This window comes from Suncus etruscus, chromosome 15 (assembly GCF_024139225.1).
Source record: "Suncus etruscus isolate mSunEtr1 chromosome 15, mSunEtr1.pri.cur, whole genome shotgun sequence".
NCBI classification, from domain to species: domain Eukaryota; kingdom Metazoa; phylum Chordata; class Mammalia; order Eulipotyphla; family Soricidae; genus Suncus; species Suncus etruscus.
The window spans coordinates 76,305,054-76,325,948 of NC_064862.1; the positions used below are offsets into that span (position 1 = coordinate 76,305,054).

General features: G+C 49.2%; 1 protein-coding gene across 1 annotated transcript; it reads right to left on the minus strand.

Moving 5' to 3' along the window:
• Nucleotides 1-647: 647 nt before the first annotated feature.
• On the minus strand, nt 648-20,074 carry ZKSCAN5 (zinc finger with KRAB and SCAN domains 5). Its single transcript, XM_049788579.1, has 7 exons — nt 19,735-20,074; nt 18,057-18,562; nt 13,951-14,089; nt 9,796-9,878; nt 9,495-9,630; nt 3,681-4,280; nt 648-2,210 (listed from the first exon to the last, which is right to left on the minus strand). The coding sequence occupies exons 2-7, from the start codon at nt 18,468-18,470 to the stop codon at nt 1,132-1,134; spliced, it is 2,451 nt and encodes an 816-aa protein (XP_049644536.1). The 5' UTR covers nt 18,471-18,562; nt 19,735-20,074; the 3' UTR covers nt 648-1,131.
• Between the last annotated feature and the right edge of the window lie 821 nt (nt 20,075-20,895).

Below are 20,895 nucleotides of genomic sequence, written 5' to 3' on the forward strand. Positions count from 1 at the left end.
CAAAGTTAACTCCGGAGGAAGGTAGCTTCATTATCTGGGGGTGAAACTCCAACTGGAAATGGTAATGCAGTGGGCATGGAGCAGCAAGAAGAGCAGGAGTCCAACATGGCACATACACGTGACTATGGTGCCTTCACTATAAACCAGGTGGTCAGCAGAACCAGGCCCCATTCCCCAGGGACTCTTCCTCATAAAGGCTCATCTGAACCCTAATTAATCTTCTCCTAGCTCTTTCCCACAAGGCAAGTTTCACTGGAGGTGTCTCCCTGCCATTGCTTCCAACCCTCATGGCAATGCAAAGGAAAACTCATTCCTCGTCCCCTTGTCCTATAAGGCCAGTTCTGAGCACTGTGGCTTGTCCTGCTCCTAATTCAACTTGGCCTGATCCCTTTTACAGATGTAGGTGACCAGCCTCTCATTTGGTTCATCTACCGTTTCCATGTGACTCCTCTCTCCATTTCTCAAGATGTGAGTTTCTCTGATTTACTCACTTCATGTTCTGCTCACTGATGGTGCTGCCAGTAGAGTCTAACCCAAAGCAAGGTCAGACTTCTCCAGGAGAAGCTAGACTGAATAAGGCAGCAAGAACAGACACTTGACCCATTTCTCAACCCCAGCTCCCCCAAATACAAGGACTTTAAGAGAGCTTCTTTTCAAAGGATTTAATACTCAAGATGGGCACCAAGACCAGAGCATTCTAGAGGCTGGGACAGTTGATTCTAGAAAGTGCTTGTTACTCAGGTACCAAACAGCTCTCAGACTGAAGAGCTCGTTCTCCTCCGATGCTCCTCCCTGAACACATGAGCCATCCACCTCACAAGGCAGAAACTACAAAACAAGCTGATTCCTACTGTGTTTGTAAGTCCTGCCCCACATCAACGTTCTGAGGTGCCCACCAGCCACAAACCCTCCAATTCTCCCCACCACATCCTACATCCACAGCCACATCTTCACATCCACTGCTCTCAGTATACTAAGCGCAGAGAGACTGGCAACGTGCTTCTTAACAGGACAGTGGCTAGATGACAGCAGTGTTGTTCCTAAAGGCTGAACCCAACAAAAGGATTTTCATGTCACCATGGGCCAGCACCCAGCCAGGCCAGAGCAGGGGTACCTGTGGGAAGACTGCTCTCAGGGATTGAAGGGCTCTGTCCGCTCATGGCTGCGCAGGTGTCTGAAGAGGCTACAGCTCCAACTGAAGCTCAGGCCGCACTCCTTGCATTGAAACGGCTTCTCCCCAGTGTGGACTTGCTGGTGTTGATGAAGGTGTGACTTCAAGGCGAAGTCCCGGCTACATTCATTACAGTTGTGGGATTTGTCACTGGAATAGGTTTTGGGGGATAGTTTCATGTGGGCACACTCGCCCACGCCCTCAGCACAGAGATCACCAGAAGAGGCTGTCTTGGGGCTGTGAGGCTGGTAGTGCGGGAGGAGTTTGGGATCGTCAGCCGTGGATGGCTGCAGCGGAAGCTCCACCTTCTTGTCCTCCACTACTGTAAGGTTCCAGCCATAGGCTCTGTCCCCCAGGCTGTGCCGCTCTGGGCCCGTGTGCAGCACCTGGTGCTCCAGCAGGCTGACATACTGGAAGAAGATCTCGCCACACTGGGGGCACTGGTGGGCCTTCTCCCTCGAGTGCAGCCGGAGATGCCCAGCCAGGTGCGAGCGTCGCCCGAAGCCCTTGCCACACTCGCTGCACTTGAAGGGCCGATCGCCGCTGTGCACACTCTGGTGCTGCACCAGGTGCGACCTCACCCTGAAGGCCTTCCCGCATACGGGGCACGAGTAGGGCTTCTCGCCCGTGTGCACGCGCTGGTGCTGGGTAAGGTGCACCCGCTGGTTGTAGCTCTTGCCGCACTGCTCACACCGGAAAGGCTTCTCACCTGTGTGGATGCGCTGGTGCTGCACCAGATGTGCGCTCTGGATAAAGCTCTTCCCGCACTCACTACACTTGTGCGGTCTCTCGCCTGCTGAGGACTTTTTGTGGGCATAGGCGACCTCTCGGAAGCTGACCCTCTTGGAAGGGGGCTGTGCCAAACTCTCCTCCGTGGGCGTCCCCTGCTTGCAGTCCAGCTTACCTTGGTGGTTAGGACCTTCTCCAAGCTCCTGGCCTGGAGAAACATTTCTCTGGATTCTTTCTGACAGTTCAGTGTCTGCTTCGGGAAGTTTCTTCTTCATAGTCAACTTTGGGTTCTTACTTCTTTGGTCATTGCCTGAAAGAGTGAAAGGAAACACAAATGTCATCAGTTCTTACAGGAGAAAAATTTGAGTGGTGGATGGGGGGCATGATGACATGCTGGAACTGGGTCACAGGGAGCAGGGAGAGGTCCCCAGGAGCAAAAGGACTCCATGAGAGCAGCTTCTGGGAGATCCCAGGATTCCATACTCAGGGGTAAAAGATGAACACGTGTTTGCATAACAGTCGGAAACACAACAGGCTGGAGGCCTATGGAAACGTAGGAGGCTTAGATTTGATTCCCATTACCACATAGCATCTTCCAGCACTTCTGGGAGTGAATCCTGAGCACTGCCAGGTATTGAAAACCACTTTCATTATAGGGGCCAGAGAGATAATACAATGGGAAAGGCACTTTCCTTGCACTCAGCTGACCTTGGTTTCAAGCACCAGCATCACATGTGACTGAGCACCACCAGTGTGACCCAAAAACACAAACAAAAAACTACACAAACAAAAGCCACTTTCATGATAAAGGAAAGAAAAGGAATATCAAATAAGATGAGGAAAACTTGGGCCCGGAGAGATAGCACAGCAGTGTTTGCCTTGCAAGCAGCCGATCCAGGACCTAAGGTGATTGGTTCGAATCCCGGTGTCCCATATGATCCCCCATGCCTGCCAGGAGCTATTTCTGACAATGCCGGGTGTGGCCCAAAAAAAAAAAAAAAAAAAAAAAAAAAGATGAGGAAAACTTAACATGAGTTAAGCAGACAGGATATAGGGGCAGAATGCAATACAATGTCCAGCCCTGAGTACGGACAGGAGTGAGTTCTGAGCACAGAGCCAGAAGTAACCCCTAAGCACCTCTAGGTGTGGCCCAAAAAACAAACAGGGAGACCTTCTACCCCCTTACCTCCCACTCACCCCTTTTCCTACTGACAAACACTAGTTTTCGCCCAGTCTAGGCGTTACATTTACTGGATTTTGCCAGTTTGTTTGATTTTTTCATATTTAATCTGTTCATTTCACTGAAAATAACAACCCCAAATCATGAGTAGGTTTATAATCTACCAACATCTCCTAAACCTCTGCTCTGTATCCCTTCAAATAAGAGAAATAGAGCCAGATAGTAAGTAGGGAACTTTCTTGGCATGCGGCTGACCTGGGTTGGATCCCCAGGATCCCATAGGAATGCCCTAAGTGCAGAGCCAGAAGTCAGTCCTAAGCACCACTGGGTGTGTTCCTCTTTCTCCCATAAGTAAAATACCTAGATTGGGAGAAAAGGGAGGAGGGAAAAAAGCCACATCCTCTTTAAAAATGGGCCAATGCCTGCCATTCAGGGAGCCAGAGCAGTACCATTGGGAAATGTGGGGTGACATGTGAGGGAGCTGCTGGAAGATAGGGAAGTGGGGGACTGGGGAGAGCAGAGATGCCACCCAGGCACTGCCCAGCCCAGTGAGGTGGGAGGACACGGCTGGACTCCTCGCCCGGCCCCCGGCCCACGTACACTTCTGGGACTTCTCTCGGAAGTGGCGCTTGAGATGCTCGATGAGGTGTGAGTGGCGGCCGAAGCGCTTCCCGCACTGGCTGCAGCCGTGGGGCCGCTCGCCGCTGTGCACGCTGTGGTGCTGCACCAGGTGGGAGCTGACGCGGAAGGCCTTCCCGCACACCTGGCACGCGTAGGGCTTCTCGCCCGTGTGCACGCGCTGGTGCTGCGTCAGGTGCACGCGCTGGTTGTAGCTCTTGCCACACTCGGTGCACTGGAAGGGCTTCTCGCCCGTGTGGATCCTCCGGTGCTGGATGAAGTTGGAGGCTTGCAGGAAGAACTTGCCACAGTCACTGCACCTGTGGCCTCGCTCACCATTTGGGGGGTGCTTTCGGGTCACATCCTGGGCGGCCCCAAGGTCTCTCTTCTGGGGTGAGTCCTGCCTCAACTTCCCTACAGGCGAGTGGCCCTGCCACGCATCTACCAGACCATGCAGGCCAATAACTTCTCCCAGCTCCTGGCTCTGGGGCCCATTTCGTTCCGGGCTTCTGGAGGTCAGCCAAGAGGAGTCCGAGTGCTCCAAAACCGGCTTCCCAGGGTCATCGCTGGTGGACCGACAGTCTGGAAGAGAAGAAGAACAAGAAAGCACTAGTACTGGGTTCCAGAGAAGAGAGCGAGGGAGGGCCACATGCTAACCCAGTGAGATGGACATACACTGGGAAAGCATGACGGGGTGGGACAGATTGTTGTGGCAGTAAGACATGTAGGGAAGGCCCAGACACCAAGATACTGTCTGAAAATCCCTGTGCTGTATTCATGTTCCCTAATAAGTTATGATACTGGATTGTACAACTCATTCAGTCTTGTCTGAAGAAGAAAGAATACTTTTTTGGTTTTTCCAATTCCTCAAACAATCTGAGTTTAGCACCAACTAAGGGAAAACAGACTAAAGATATTCTTTGTAATCAGGGGCTAGTCCTGAAGGAAATTACTAGTTTCAGAAACTGTAAACTATTTGCACTTTAAACCACACAAAGCCTAATATGGCTTATAGAGACACATCTTCAGAGTTAGCAGGAAATAGGGACTATTCTTTTTTTTTTTTTTTTTTTTTTTTTGCTTTTCAGGCCACACCCTGTGATGCTCAGGGGTTACTCCTGGCTATGTGCTCAGAAATCGCTCCTGGCTCGGGGGACCATATGGGACACCGGGGTCCATCCTGGATCAGCCACATGAAAGGCAAATGCCCGTGCTATCTCTCCGACCCAACTGTTCTTTGTTAAGAATAGTTTAAAGCTAGAGAAACACCAAGGCCTTTGCAAACTTCCTACATAATAAAGAAATGCAATTCATCTCTTTCAAATGAACTGCCAGAGGCAGAGAGAACTCCAAAAGCTGACTCGCATGTCTGCCATGTAAGTACCCCCAAGCTCAATTACTACACTGATGGCACCCCAAACATGGCTGGGTGTGGCCCTGGTGAAACCTGTTAAGCATCAACGGCTGACCTATCTGGTTGGTACAGCTGGGCTGAATACAGCTAGAATGGCCCTGGAGCCCCCTAAGCATTGCCTGGCAGCTCCCCGGCCCCTGCAAAAAAAGACATGAAATGATGTTATTTGCAACAGTCTGGAGGCAACTGCAGAGCACAATGCTTAGTGAATAAGGCACACAGCGAAAGAGCATCGTATGATTTCACTCATAATGTAGTAGACATAAGCCAAATGAATGATGATGAGTAAAACATTTAGACTGTGAAGACTGGAGACAGTATAAGGGGTGAGGTGATTGCCGTGCAAGCAACTAAACCTAGTCCCTGGCACCCCAGAAGGACTCCCAGCACCCTCATTGAGTGACTTTTCAGCACAGACCCAGGAATAGCCCTTGAGCATCACTAACTCCTCTGGCCCCAAAAGTATTTAGACTGTCAGAGCAATTAGTGGTCACTAAAAAAGAAATAGAAGGATCGAGGAGTTATCAGTAAAAGGTTCTGTGAAATGACATAAAGAACTGACTTGGAGTGAACTTTACTTTGTACATACATATGTTGATTTGGGGGAAGTTAGGGGTTGGGCCACACCAGGCAGAGACTACTTCTGGGTCTGTGCTCAGAGGTTGTACCTGGCAGTGCTCAGTGGACTGGGAGTCCCAGAGAACAAATTTGGATCAGCTTCATACCAGACAAGCACCTTAACCCCTATAACTAGGGATCACTCCTGGTAGTGCTTAGGGTAACACAGGTAATACCAGGAATCCAAACTTGGGGTAGCTGCATGCAAGGTAAGCACCTTCCCTCGTGAACCATCTCTCCAAACTCCACATATATGTTAATGGTAGAAACAAATACAAAACAAAAAAAATGTACTGATTCAAAAAAAATAAATAAACTGATTTTTTGCTTTTGGATCTGACCCAGCAGGGCTTGACTTGGCACTCAGGAATCACTCCTGGCATGCTTTGGGACCATATGAAATGCTGGGAATCAAAACCAGATTAGCTAGTGTCCTCCCCATGGCTCCAGCCTTTTGACCTGTTTCCCTCATTCCTCTGACTTGGGAAGAAATCCTAGTAATCACCATATTTCCCTTTCTTATTCACATCAAATTAGATTCATATTTATTCATATTAGAATTCTCTCCCATTCAAAAAGTAAAATAATAAGCTCATAATTTTTTTTCTTTTGGTTTTTGGGCCACACCCAGTGATGCTCAGGGGTTACTCCTGCCTATGCACTCAGAAATCGCTCTTGGCTTGAAGAACCATATGGAACACCGGGATCGAACCCAGGTCCATCCTGGGTCAGCCGCATGCAAGACAAGTGCCCTGCCACAGTGCTATTGCTCTGGCCCCAGCTCATGAGTGTTTTAAGTGGAGGTGACTCTGAGACAAGTCAGACTCCAGTGCCAACAATGGAGGCAGCTGTTCGGGGTCTCAGACCTGACAGACCACAGCGGGCCCTCATCCCTTCCTGAATGGAGGTATGAACACTACTCTGACTGAAATCTGTGAACCTTGCCATCCCTGGCTGTCTAGTCAGGTGCCAGCAAGGGACATAACACCCCACTGCTGCAAACCAGGCTCTTCAGTCTCACTCATGCCTGTCTGGGACTGTTTCCACCTGAGCTGGCTTCCCCATTCCTTTACTCAGAAGCCACATTTGAGGTCCACCACAGTTTCTAAACCCCATCAGTGAATTTGAAAACAGCAGCATGTGAGTCACTGCTGGGTGTAGCCAAAATATTCCTAACTCCACCCACCTCTATCCTTCCCCAAAATAATTCCAAGAGCTGAAAAAAACCACCACTAAGATCCTGATACATACGAAGCAGAGAACAGGCATGGATCAACAAACTATAGGAGGAGCCAGGGGGATAGGAGAGTGGGGAGTCATTTGCCTTATCACAGCCGACTCAGATTCGATCAACACCAAACATGGTTCCCTAAGCATTGCCAGGAATGATCCTGGAGCATAAAGCAAGGAGTAAGCCCTGATCATACTCCAGTGTAGCCTAGCACTCTTTCCCCCCAAATTCCAAACACAAAATAAACCATAGGAAAATAAATTCTATACAAACATAACAGAAAAAAATAATAAAAGGAAACTTTGAAAAACAAAAGTCAGTCTTACACTTTTGGGGGACTGAGTGTGAGGTCTGGACCACTCCCAGAGGTAATGAGGATTTATTCCTGACTCTGTGCTCAGGGACCTCTCAGGAGACCATGTTCCCATATGTAGTGCTGAGGATGGAACCAGGGTCCAGGGCACACAAGGCAAGCACTTAGCCCTATACTAGCTCTCAGTCCCCCAGCTATTTTGTTGTTGCTGCTGCTGCTGTTGTTTTGCCAGTGCCAGAAATTGAACCCAGGTCCTCCTCCACACCACTGAGCCACATCTCTAGCTTTAAGACTTTCTTTTTTTTTTTTTTTTTTTTTTTTTTTGGTTTTTGGGCCACACCCGCTAACGCTCAGGGGTTACTCCTGGCTATGCGCTCAGAAGTTGCTCCTGGCTTGGGGGACCATATGGGACACCGGGGGATCGAACCGCGGTCCGTCCAAGGCTAGCGCAGGCTAGGCAGGCACCTTACCTTTAGCGCCACCGCCCGGCCCCAACTTTAAGACTTTCTAATTAGTAGTCTGTAAGTAAAAAAAAAAAGCCTTCGGATAATGCTGAAAGATATTTGGAATCCTCAGTGTATTTCATCAAGAGCCCACCAGTGAAAGTGGCAAGAAATGGCTTACAGAGCCACACATGTACAAAGGCAGAGTACATATGTGCAGAGATCTGCACATATATGTGTGGGTTCCAGTTGTGTGCCTGATACACAGTGACCCTTCTAAAGGGGCACCCTCAAGGGCTGGTAGTACAGCAATAGTACAGGAGAGAGGGCGCTTGCTCTGCACGTGGCCAGACGAAGTTCAGTCCCTTGCATCCCAGACAGTCCCCTGCCAGGAGTGATTCCAGAGCACAGAGCCAGAGTAAGCCCTGAGCACTGTCACATATGGCCCCAAAACCAAACACACAAATAAATAAATAAATAAATAAATAAATAAATAAATAAATAAATAAATAAATAAATAGACACATTCAAAAGGCATGAAAGGTCCCAAAGCTCCAAAAGGCTTGCCCAAAACTGAGACTTGTACTTGCTCTGACAGCACAATCCAGTGTCAGTTCCCAGATCATAAATTGGAAATAGGGCCAAAACCTCATTTGGGGACACAGAAGTCCAAAAGTGATAGGACAGGTCAGAGTATAGCACAGTGAATAGGGCATTTGTTTTGCACATGACTGACCTGTGTTCAATCCCTGGTATTCCATATAGTCCCCCAAGCCAGGAGCCAGGAGTAACCCCTAAGCGCCTCTGGGCATGGCCCCAAAATAAGAAGTGATAGGACAAGTAAAATACAAATGTTACCAGAACAAAGAAAAGACACAGACTCTTTAATATGGAGGTGATGACAGAGGCCAGCCAGTCACCCGTGCACTAGGAAAGGAAAAGGACCACGAGCCAGGCATGGCCACCACCACTTCTGAGATGATAGCTGGCAGCAAAGTGAGACACTGTCACAACAGAAAACGGTCAGCTGGAGTTATTCAGTATGTCAAGGGGACAGAGGAGACTGAGAACTACCACAGACCTGATAAAAGAAAATCAGGTCAGTTCTAAGTACTTCTATTTTAAAGCAGTGAAGACAGCACTTGCTGGACTGCAAATACCCATCACAGATCATCAGACTTAATCAAGGTCTTTTTTGTTTGTTTGTTTGTTTGTTTTTTGGGTCACACCTGGCGGTGCTCAGGGTTTACTCCTGGCTGTCTGCTCAGAAATAGCTCCTGGTAGGACACCGGGATTCCAACCAACCACCTTTGGTCCTGGATCGGCTGCTTGCAAGGCAAACGCCGCTGTGCTATCTCTCTGGGCCCAATCAAGGTCTTTTCAAGGTGAAATTCAAGAAAGCTGAGGAGGTCTCCTCAACAGAGACCTTTAGGACCAAGGAGGTAATGCTGAAAGGGCTGGGCACATGCTTTTCACATGGGGCTTCGGGTTTGAGCCCCAGCCCCACAGAGTTCCCCCTGCTAAACTTCACAATGCCATGAACAACCCCCAAGAATCACCAGGAGTGATTGACCCCCAACACTGCTGGTTGTGACCACCCCAAACCAAATCAAAATGCAAAAAAGGGAAAGAAAGTTGATTTACTCTTTTATAGAAAGAAAATAGCAAAGTCATAGCAATTAAAATATACATACATGATTTATAGGATATGCTAAAGATTCTTAAGGTGATAAGAAAATGAAGATGCCCTGACCCATGCAGACAAAATCATTCTTACCCAGGGGAGTCACACCCCCATAATTCTCCTTCCTGTCACCCTTAGGGAGGGCCTTCTGGGACTGGTCCAAATGGCCCCACTCCTCCAGGATGAAGGACACAGCTACATCAGCCACATCTTCGATCTTCACCAACTTCTGTAACATGAGATTTCTGCTCAATGCCTGCTCCTGCCACTGCCCTCCCGGGAGGAGCAAGGAAAGAACTGGGAGCCCCAAGGGAAGAAACAGGGGCAGGAAAGGCACTCAGGGTATGGCTCGTCCAAGAGCAGATGGGGTCCTAAGGCCCAGACAGCGCCTCACCTGTGGCCCCATGGAGAGGAGAGAGGCTGTCAGCTCAGGGTGGTCCGTTGGGGGGACAGGTGGGCTGCGAAGAGCAGGAAGGGCTGAGGGAGGAGGAAAAGGGGTATCAGTGATGTTGCCTGGGCCACCTCTGCTTCCGCTCCTGCCTGCACAATGGTGCCCAACTCTGCTGCTTAGCTCTAGGGGTCCCCCTCTATCCTGGGCCCTCTAAAACCCTGACTCACTTTCCCTTCCCAAGCTCAACCGTGCGCAATGAGGGGGTGGCTTCCCTCTGTCAGGACCATTCTGGTCACCCAGAAGAATAACCAAAGCTCCATGCACCCCAGAAAGCTGCCTCCCCACCCCCAAGAGTCCCGGCCATCTCCAGCTCACTTATGCTGGTTGAAGGGAAAGGAGGAGATTCCAGGTCAGGATGTCTGGGGTCCCCCAATCACGCTTCCAACATGCCGCCACTGTTCCCTCTTATTCTCCTTCAAGGAACCACTTCAGGGAGTTCCTGTCTGTCAATGAAGATGTTGTCACAGCTACTCTGGGTCATAGAGCAAAGTAGGGGAACATCTCTGACCAGTCCAGTGGGGAATGCAGATAAGAGCACCTTCCTTTGGGCACAGCATGGAGAGAATCCCTACGTTCAGGACAGGAAAGGGCAAGCCTTTCATTAGAACTCACTCATGGAAGTAGGGGCGGAGGTAGCAATTGTAGGGCTTTCTGGTGAGACCAAAGCCCAAATGGCTGTGACATTTGACCCTAAGCTGTCACTTCCTTCTCCATCCATGAGTCACTGTGCATCAGGAATGTGTCTATGAGCCTGGCAGTCTAGACCTTGTGAGTAAAGGGGTGTGTGCATTTGTCTTCCCAAAGACTAGGAGTGACAGAGCTGGAACATACAAGAGGAGGAAAAATAGGGCCAGAAAGCACAATGGGCAGAGAGAGCAGGCCTGGCATGCAGGATGTCAGCAACAGACAATCTCGAGCACTACTAAAAATGACCACCAAGAACCCAGTCAGAAGTAGCCCCAGGTTTACTTCTGGGGCTAGGTTACAGACCTAGCTCTGCTCAGGAATCACTCACGGTGGGCATGAGGACTATGTGCAGCACAGGAAAGTGAACTAATTTGGCTATTATAAGGAAAGCATCCTATTCGAGGTACAGTCTCTCTCTCTCTCTCTCTCTCTCTCTCTCTCTCTCTCTCTCTCTCTCTCTCTCTCTCTCTCTCTCTCTCTCTCTCTCTCTCTCTCTTTTTGTTTTGTTTTTGTTTTTGGATCACACTTGGTGATGCTCAGGAGTTATTCCTGGCTCTGTGTTCAGAAGTTGCTCCTGGCAGTCTCAGGGGACCATATGGGTACAATCCCTTAAGCCCAATGCCAAACATATTTGGGGGGATGGGAGTGGGCCACACCCAGCTGTACAATCACTCCTGGCAGGCTGGAGACCCTGTGGGATTCCAAGAATTGAATCCAGCCAGCTGTGTGCAAGGCAAGAGCCCCCCACACTGAACTATTGTTCTGGCCCTGCCTTAACTTTTTTTTTTAATATTCTATCTATTTGTTTATTTGTTTCTGGGCCATACCTGGCAGTGCTAAAGAGTTACTCCTGGCTCTGTGACTCAGAAATCATTCCTGCTAGGCTCTGGGGACCATATAGGGTGCTGGGGATTGAACCCAGGTCGGCATAATGAAAGAACTTACCAGCTATGCCATCACTCTAGCCCCTGCCTTAACTATTTTTAAGGGCTGGAATTGTATATTCTTTTAAGGTCTTTTTAAGAATAAAAAGGGGTCCGAGGGGCCGGAGAGATAGCATGGAGGTAAGGCGTTTGCCTCTCATGCAGGAGGTCATCGGTTCGAATCCCGGCGTCCCATATATGGTCCTCCCGTGCCTGCCAGGAGCAATTTCTGAGCCTGGAGCCAGGAATAACCCCTGAGCACTGCCGGGTGTGACCCAAAAACCACAAAAAAAAAAAAAAAAAAGGGGTCCGAAGAGATAGCAGGGAAGTAAGGCGTTTGCCTTGCATGCAGAATGTCAGTGGTTCAAATCCCGGCATCCCACATCCCATATGGTCCTCTGAGCCTGCCAGAAGTGATTTCTGAGCATAGAGCCAGGAGTAACCCCTGAGCGCTGCTGGATGTGACCCAAAAACCAAAAAAAAGAATAAAAAGAGGGGGCCGAAGCAGTGGCGCAGAGATAGGATGTTTGCTTGCATGTGGCTGACCCAGGACGGACCACGGTTAGATCTTCTGGCGTCCCATATGGTCCCCAAAGCCAGGAGCGATTTCTGAGTGCATAGCCAGGAGTAACCCCTGAGCATCACCAGGTGTGGCCCAACCCCCTCACAAAAAAAAAAAGAATAAAAAGAGTACTTCAGTATAATTTAAATATGTATAGGGCAGTCTATACATGTGCAAGAGGACTGGGACATGGCTCAAAAGGCTAGAAAACATGCTTTGCATGTGAACCCTGGCTTTGATTCCAGAAGCACATGGTCCTTCAAACACCTCTGAGAGGGATCCCCAAGTTTCTAGCTAGAAGCAGCCTCAGAGCACTACTAGATGTGGCCCCAATCCAAACACACACAAAAAAGAACAGCAAAGACTAGAATAAAATTCATTCTATCTTGTAACTTCTCTATGGTTCCATTAAACCCTTCTACAAATCTAGCAGATGGTTTGTGATCTGAATGAACTTATTTTTCCTTTATGTTGAGGTATTTCTATTTACCATCCTAGGATAATTTCACTCTTATTCAATATTATTTACTAATTAATTACCATACAAACACAAAACCCAACAGTAATAAAATGGACAAAGTACTCAGGATCATTACTGCAGCCAGGGAGATAGTCCAGCAGACAGGCTGCTTGCCTTGCATGTGGCTGACTTGGATTCAATCCTTGGCACCATGCATGGTCCCAGAGTCCACCAGGACTGATCCCTGAGCACAGGGCCAGGAGCACAGTCCGGTGTGGTCCCCAACACAAACAACAAGAAAGAGTGAAATCACTGCCATGTTGTGGATTTGAACAGGACTCAGTACACTGCTCAGAGGCCTGCACCAGCTTCAAGGAGGCACAACTGTCACAGCTGCCAGAGAACCACTAGCAGAGCAAAGAGAAGAATGTGCATGAGAAGCCCCTATACCATCATTGAAGAAGAGAGGTGGCCAGAGCAACATCACAGTGGGCAGAGAACATTTGCCTTGCACGTAGCCAACCTGGGTTTTACCCCTAGCACACTATATAGTCCCACACTATATAGATCACACCGCCAGGAGTGATCTCTAAGTGCAAAGCCAGGAGTAAGCCCTAAGCACTGCTGGTTATACACCCCCCCCAATAAAACATACACAAAACAGAAAATAAAAAAATTAAGTTTCTGCAAAGAGGGAGGCCGGAGAGATAGCACAGCGGTAGGTATTTGCCTTGCATGTGGCTGACCAGGACAGACCTGTGTTCGATCCCAGGCATCCCATAAGGTCCCCCAAGCCAGGAGTGATTTCTGAGCACATAGCCAGGAGCAACCCCTGAGCGCCACCAGTTGTGGCCCAAAAACAAAACAAAACAAAAGCAAAAAAAAAAAAAAAGTTTCTGCAAAGAGGAAGGTTTCCCTTGGGTTCCATCCCCAGTATACACACATGTACACCCCAAAATGACTTCTGGGGCTAGAAAGGCAATGCAGGGATAAGACCCTTGCCTTATAATATGCCAAGCCCATTTAGTCTCTGGTACCACTTAAGGACCCCAAACCCGTCCAGGAGTAATCCTTGAGCACAAAGCTAGGAGTAAGCCTAAGCACTGCTGGGTGTGGCCACAAAACAAAAAGACTTCTGTGGGCTGGAGAGCTCAAGAGCTGTAATACAGCCAACCTAGGTCTAATCCCCAGCTATGCATGATCCCCAAACACTGCAATCCCTGAGCATGAAGACATGAGTCCCTCCCAACATGGCTCAGCACAGTCCCCAAGCCGCAGTGACAGAATCTCAGCACAGACACTACAGTCCCTTCTGGCCCTTGGCAAAACCCTTGGCCTTTGCCTCACTCTTGGCACCCAGCATTCATGTCATATCTGGCCCAGCCCAGTCCCACAGGCTGCAGCGACAGACCTGCAGGCCCCTCACCGTGCAGCTCACCATGGGGTCCCCTGACTCAGATCCTCACCATTTTCCTCCAGAAGATGAGGCTTCTGTGACTCAGGTTCAGGCTGGGGGTCCCCGGGCAGGAGCCGGTGACCAAAGGGCTCCTGCCCAGCTCCAGTGGGCACCAGGCTCTCGGGAAGAGCTTCAGGACACGCCACGACCTACCAACCACAAGCACAGCAGTGAGCAGACGGCAGACAGGCCGCAACACTCTCCGCTCCTCACGCATCTCCTAGCCACTGGCGGCAGAAGCCCAAGAGCCTAGATGCTTCTCCCACCGCATGTCAAACTGTACTATGCATCAGAAAAAATCGAGGACCAAGGAGATGCTCCTAGGGCTAAATGCCTGCATCTTCCAGCAGCCCCTCCCCAAATACTGCCAGGTGAGGTCCTGCAGCCCCCTACTAAGCCCTTAAGTCCAAATGGTAGGTCAATTATCCTCTGGAAGTAGCTCCAGGGCTCCCTGGGCCACCCCCAAACAATACAAGGAAAAGACTAAAGAAGACAGGGCACAGCGAGTGAGACCTCATTAGATCAGGTGCAGCTTAGGCCACACACAGCCAGAGAAGGAGTTTGGGAAAGTCACAGAGGCCACAGGAAGTCCTGCTCAGTTCCCCAGGTGACCAGGGCAAGGCAGGATACACTCAACCTCACACCCACAAAAGCCAGAATGTCTTCCAGCCAGGACACCCCAAATCTCGGGACACAATTGTTCTGCATCTGCCTGTTCTGGGTTGTGCAAGCTAAGCAGGTCCTTGCTCTGAGCATGGCAAGTGTGATAGTGACCATGTGCAATTGAGGGAAGTAGAGGTATACTGGCATCTGCTCAGAACAGAGTGATGATGATGCAAATTAGGTCCAGAGGGCATGCCTATAACCCCCCCCCCCCCAACAGGACTATGCCAGAGGACCAGGGAGCAGAAGAAATCCCGAGAAGGCTCAAAGGCACAACTACTAGGAAATGAGGGCAGTAAGGGAGGACAGCTGGGAGACAGAAGGCCCCCAAGGAAGCACAGAGCACTGAGCATCCTATAAAAGCTCCTTTTTGGGCTGCCCAGCCCCGCCCAGCCCAAAAAACAGCATTCTGTCTCCCTCACCTACAGGAAGCTTCAGGGCCAAAGAGATAGTTCAGTGGGGAGGATGCTTGCCTTGCTCATGGCTGACGTGGGTCATCTCCAGCACCTTATATGATCCCCTGAATTCTACCATCAGCGATCCCTGAGTGCAGAGAAAGGAGATAAACCTGACCACTGCCAGGTATGGCCCAAAATCCAAAAACAAAAATCATAAAGCTGGGCCCAGAGAGATAGCACAGCGGCGTTTGCCTTGCAAGCACCCGATCCAGGACCAAAGGTGGTTGGTTCGAATCCCGGTGTCCCATATGGTCCCCCGTGCCTGCCAGGAACTATTTCTGAGCAGACAGCCAGGAGTAACCCCTGAGCACCGCCAGGTGTGGCCCAAAAACCAAAAATAATAATAATAATAATAATAATAATAATAATAATAATATCATCTTGGACTGGAGAGATAGCAGGAAGGTAAGGTATTTGCCTTGCATGCAGAAGGATGGTGGTTCAAATCCCAGCATCCCATATGGTCCCCCGAGCCTGCCAGGAGCTATTTCTGAGCAGACAGCCAGGAGTAACCCCTGAGCACCGCCGGGTGTGGCCCAAAAACAAAAACAAAAATCATAAAGCTAATAAACATAAACATAAAACATCTTCACTCTGTTCAAAGACAAGCAAAGAAATGGAAAAATATTTGCAACTCAGTATGACAAAGACAGTGTCTATTTTTCCCAGAAGAAAAATGTAAGTGCATAAAAATGAGAGAGAAAAAAAAACAGTGAGCTTCTAAGTTGAGTGATATTTTGAAGGGCAAGAAGATAAAAAAATGAGAGAGAGGAGGGCCTGAGTGGTGGCACAGAGGGTAAGGTGTCTGTCTGCCTTGTATGTGCTAGCCTAGGACAGACCACAATTCAATCCCCCAGTGTCCCATATGGTCCCCCAAGCCAGGAGCAATTTCTGAGCATAGCCAGGAGTAACCCTTGAGCGTCACTAGGTGTGGCTGAAATACAAAAAAAGAAAAAGAAAAAAATGAGAGAGGGGAGCTGGAGTGATAGTACAGTAAGTAGGGTGCTTTCCTTTAACAGAGCTGACTCCAACTCGATCCCCAGTATCCCATGATCCCCTGAACCTGCTAGAAGTAATTTCTGAGTGCAGAGCCAGGAGTAACTAGTGAGCACTACCAGATGTTGCCAAAAATAAACAAAAAAAGGAGGGTATGCACAGCTCCTTGCAATAAATAATGGCCAACCCAATCAGAAAAACGTATATAAGAATAGTCAGGTGCAGGAACTAGTGTAAGGTGAACAAGGCATTTGCCTTGTACACAGCTAATCTGGGATCCCCTGACCACTGGCAGGACTGATCCCTGAGCATCACCAGGTATGGCCTACCCCCCAAAATAGAACAGAAATGAAATATTGTATCTTTCATGCTAGCAATAATCAGGAAGTTTCATAGCCTCGTGTCAAAATTTTCTTATCAATATTGCTACAGAACAGAAACTGGTTCGATATCATCAGAAGAGCTCAGATACCCCCAGCCTGAGCCAACAGCAGGCCTTCTCAGATTTGTGCCACATGAATAATATCTAAGGCAGCCAAGTGCACTGAAGTAAAAATTTAGAATAATCTAATGAACAAGATGGGCTACAAACCAACAATGGAACTGAAAGCAGTTTCAGAGAGCAAAATAGTTCCATTTACACTGTCCTGAACAAACCAAAATAGAAGCAAAAAGCAAGCAAGAGGTGGAAATGCTCGCTGATTTTAAACCATTTCTTTTTCCTCATGTCTGCCCCCATCACAGAGGCTGGTAGGTACAGAAGATGAACATGAATAATTCCTCCACGAATACAGAAGTAGCAGTCCACAGTGGTTAGCTATGGAGAGGAAGACTAGAAGGCTGGGGAGCCAAAGGAGGGAATCTTTCAATTATAACCTTGGATATCTTTTTTGTTTTGTTTTGTTTTTTGGTCTTTTTTTTTTTTTGCTTTGCTAGGATTTGAAGATTCAAACGTCCTGGTTTAGATGCATGCAAGGCAAAAACAAAAAAAAACAAAAAAAAAAAAAACACTGTGACATTCCGGCCCTTTCTTAGGTATCTTTGAAACTGCCATATAGTCAGAAAAACAAGTAGCATCCTTATTTATATCAGAGCCTTTTTCTTATGGGGAAGAGGAGTTAGGCCATACCCAGCAGTGCTCAGGGGTTACTCCTGGCTCTATGCTCAGGAATCACTCCTGGGGACCTGAGCAATATCACAGCCTTGAATACAGCCAATCCTGGAGGGACCCAGATTCTATTACCAGCATCACATATAGTCCCCCGAGCCTGCCAGGAGTGATTTCTGAGCGTAGAGCCAGAAATAACCTCTGAGTGCTGCTGGGTGTGACCCAAAAATAAATAAATTTACATTTTAGGAAAAATATCACTCCTGGCAGGCTTAGGGGACCATATGGGGTGCCAGGGATCAAACCAAGTTGGCCACATGCAAGGCAAATACCCTACCCACTGTGCTATCATTCTGGCCCCTATTTATCAGCTTTTTAAGAACTTTTGGATCACAATGGTGGTGCTCAGATGACTCTGCATTCAGGGATCACTCCTCGTAATGCTTGGAGGGCCATACAAGGTCCCAGGGATGAAACCTAAGTCAGCTGTATGCAAGGCAAGCACCTTCTTCACTCTGCTATCACTCTATCACACTTCGCCGCCAGCAGAGACAGTCATTTTAAAACTAAGTAAAATCATACTGGAGAGATAATACAGCAGGGAGGCCTCTTGTCTGGCATGTACCTGGCCCCTTTCTGATCCTCAGTACTGGAGAGATTCCTCCAAGTACCACCAGGAATGATCCCTGAATACCATAAGGTATGACCCCCAAATACAAACAAGAGCACAAAGTAAATCACACATTGCCTAACCCAAGTTAACAAGCTAATTCATTCTTTCTGCTGGAGGGGCAGGTGATGGCCAGAGTGGAGCAAATTCCATCAGGAAAGAAGCAGAAGGGCACACTCCCTGCTCCTCCCAATGCTCCCTGCTCCTTCTCTCCCACTCACCTGCGGCCCGCGATTTTCCATTTCTCTCTGGAGACTTTCCATCACGGCCACAGCCTCTTCCCCACTTTCTGGGTGATGGTCTCTTACCCAGGCCTGAAACTCTCTAGGCAGAATGCTCAGGAACTGCTCAAGTACCAGCAGCTCCAGGATCTGCTCCTTGGTGTGGATCTCAGGCCGCAGCCATTCACAGCAGAGCACACGCAGCTGGCTCAGTGCCTCACGGGGCCCTGGCGCCTCATGGTACTGGAAGTCCTTGAAGCGCTGGTAAAACATCTCAAGGGCTGGCGGGGGGTACTCCTGCATCCACGTGCAGTCCTCCTCCTCCACCTTCACGATGAGAAGGTCCTCCTGCTCGGAGGAAATCTTGGCCGCAGGGCTCAGGTCTGCTTCTGCCCCAGATTCAGTCATTATCATTCCAGTACAGAGCAGATGGGTCCAAGAGCAAAATCCAATTGGCTTTCAGTTCTGAAGATTCTCAGGATGGGCCCCTTTCATGAGCCCAGGACCTACAGACACAGGGGCATCATGATCAGCAAAGAGATGACAAAGAGTTCATTGAAAATAAAGACAGGCCTGGAGAGATAGCACAGCGGCGTTTGCCTTGCAAGCAGCCGATCCAGGACCAAAGGTGATTGGTTCGAATCCCAGTGTCCCACATGGTCCCCCGTGCCTGCCAGGAGCTATTTCTAAGCAGACAGCCAGGAGTAACCCCTGAGCACTGCCGGGTGTGACCCAAAAACCAAAAAAAGAAAAGAAAAGAAAAGAAAAGACGACCCAAAGCGGTATTTTTCTTGAAAATATGGACCTCAAGGTGGGAGAAATAGAACAGAGAGCCAAGTGCATGCGTTACATGCAGCGATACCCGGCACCATACATACATACATAGTCCTCCTCAGTCCCACCAAGAGTAATTTACCTGAACACAGAGCCAGAAGTAACCTCTGAGCACCACCACCACCCAAAAAAAAAAAGATGTGGACCAAGCAATCATGACTCTACTAATGATTACTGAAGCGATGCTTCCAACATCTGTATCAAAAGGCACGAAGAACCTAAAAGTTAAGACAGCAGGCCTGGGGGACGGAGAGATAGCATGGAGGTAAGGCGTTTGTCTGGCATGCAGAAGGTCGGTGTTTCAAATCCCGGCATCCCATATGGTCCCCGGAGCCTGCCAGGAGCGATTTTTGGGCATAGAGTCAGAAGTCACTCCTGGGAGCTGCCGGGTGTGACCCAAAAACCAAGACAGCAGGCCTAGCTTAACACCGGTGTAAATAACAAGATATTCACATGATCAGTCAATAATAAGGAGACTTGGGCTGGAGAGACAGCACAGCGGTAGGGCGTTTGCCTTGCAAACAGCGGACCCAGGATGGACAGTGGTTCGAATCCCGGCATCCCATATGGTCCCCCGAGCCTGCCAGGAGCGATCTCTGAGCGCAGAGCCAGGAGTAAATCCTGGCAACTGCCGGGTGTGGCCCAAAAACAAAAAATAAATAAATAAATAAATAAGTAAATAAATAAATAAGGGGCCGGAGAAATAGCATGGAGGTAAGGCGTTTATGCATGCAGAAGGTCGGTGGTTCGAATCCCGGCATCCCATATGGTCCCCGAGCCTGCCGGGAGCGATTCACCCTGAGCGTTTCTGGGTGCGACCTAAAAACCAAATAAATAGACTTACTAAAGACTCCAGACGCAGCCGCTCCCTCTCTCGACTGTCAGCCACATTCAAGATACAACGGGGGTCAGCAAAATGGTCGCGGTCCGTCCTGTCATTCGAGCCTGTCATTCGTGGCGAGTCAGCGGGTGGCTTCATCGGTCCGGGACACAGACACAGGGCGACAAGGGCAAACCGGGCCCCTGACGCCGACTCCTTAGGAGACCTGCCCGCTCAAGGTGAAGGGGCTGGGACGAGTCCGCAGGCGGACCACGCGGGGTTCCCCTCTTTTCCAGAACCCAGAGTCCCGGCGGGGGGCGCCTTCCAACCTGCAGTCAGCTCGAGGAAGGTGAATTTCCTCTTAAAAAATAGGGAAAACACTAAGCCGACACTGGGCTGCACTTCGCCGCCGGAAGTAAGCAAAGGCGAGATCTCCCAGTCCAGCCTCCGAGAGCTCTTCCGAGTTCTCTCTAGGAATCCCGGAGGTCCTCGCCTCGCCGCGGGCAGGAAAGACCAGCCTAAGCCCCGCCCCCAGATACTGAGAAGCCAATCGACAGGAAGATGGAGAGCCAAGCAGCCAATAGGAGGGGAGATATACAAGATGGTTCCACCTCCCGTGATCCCACCCCCCCCCCATGAGGCTAGGAGCCAATCAGCAGTGAGCTAGCGCGCCGGGCCCATGCTGGGATCCAATAGGCGGGGATATGAAGTGCCGGGCCTTGACAGTCCCACTTTCCGTCTGATGGAAGCCGCAGCAGCCTTGTCACCAGAACAAATTAAAATGCAGAACTGCCAAAAATAAATAAATAAATAAATAAATAAATAAATAAATAAATAAATAAATAAATAAATAAATAAATAAATAAATAAAAATCCACTGGAGCCGGAGAGATAGCACAGCGGTATTTGCCTTGCAAGCAGCCGATCCAGGACCTAAGGTGGTTGGTTCGAATCCCGGCGTCCCATATGGTTCCCCGTGCCTGCCAGGAGCTATTTTGAGCAGACAGCCAGGAGTAACCCCTGAGCGCCGCCGGGTGTGGCCCCAAAAACAGAAAAAAAGAAATGCAGAAAACTGCTCTTAATCCTGTACCACCCCACCCCACCTCTGATCTCTCTGACTATTCCAAACTACTTCCTTTTCCTAGAATAAAGCAGGAAAAGCCATTGGAGTTGAGCAATTGCTAA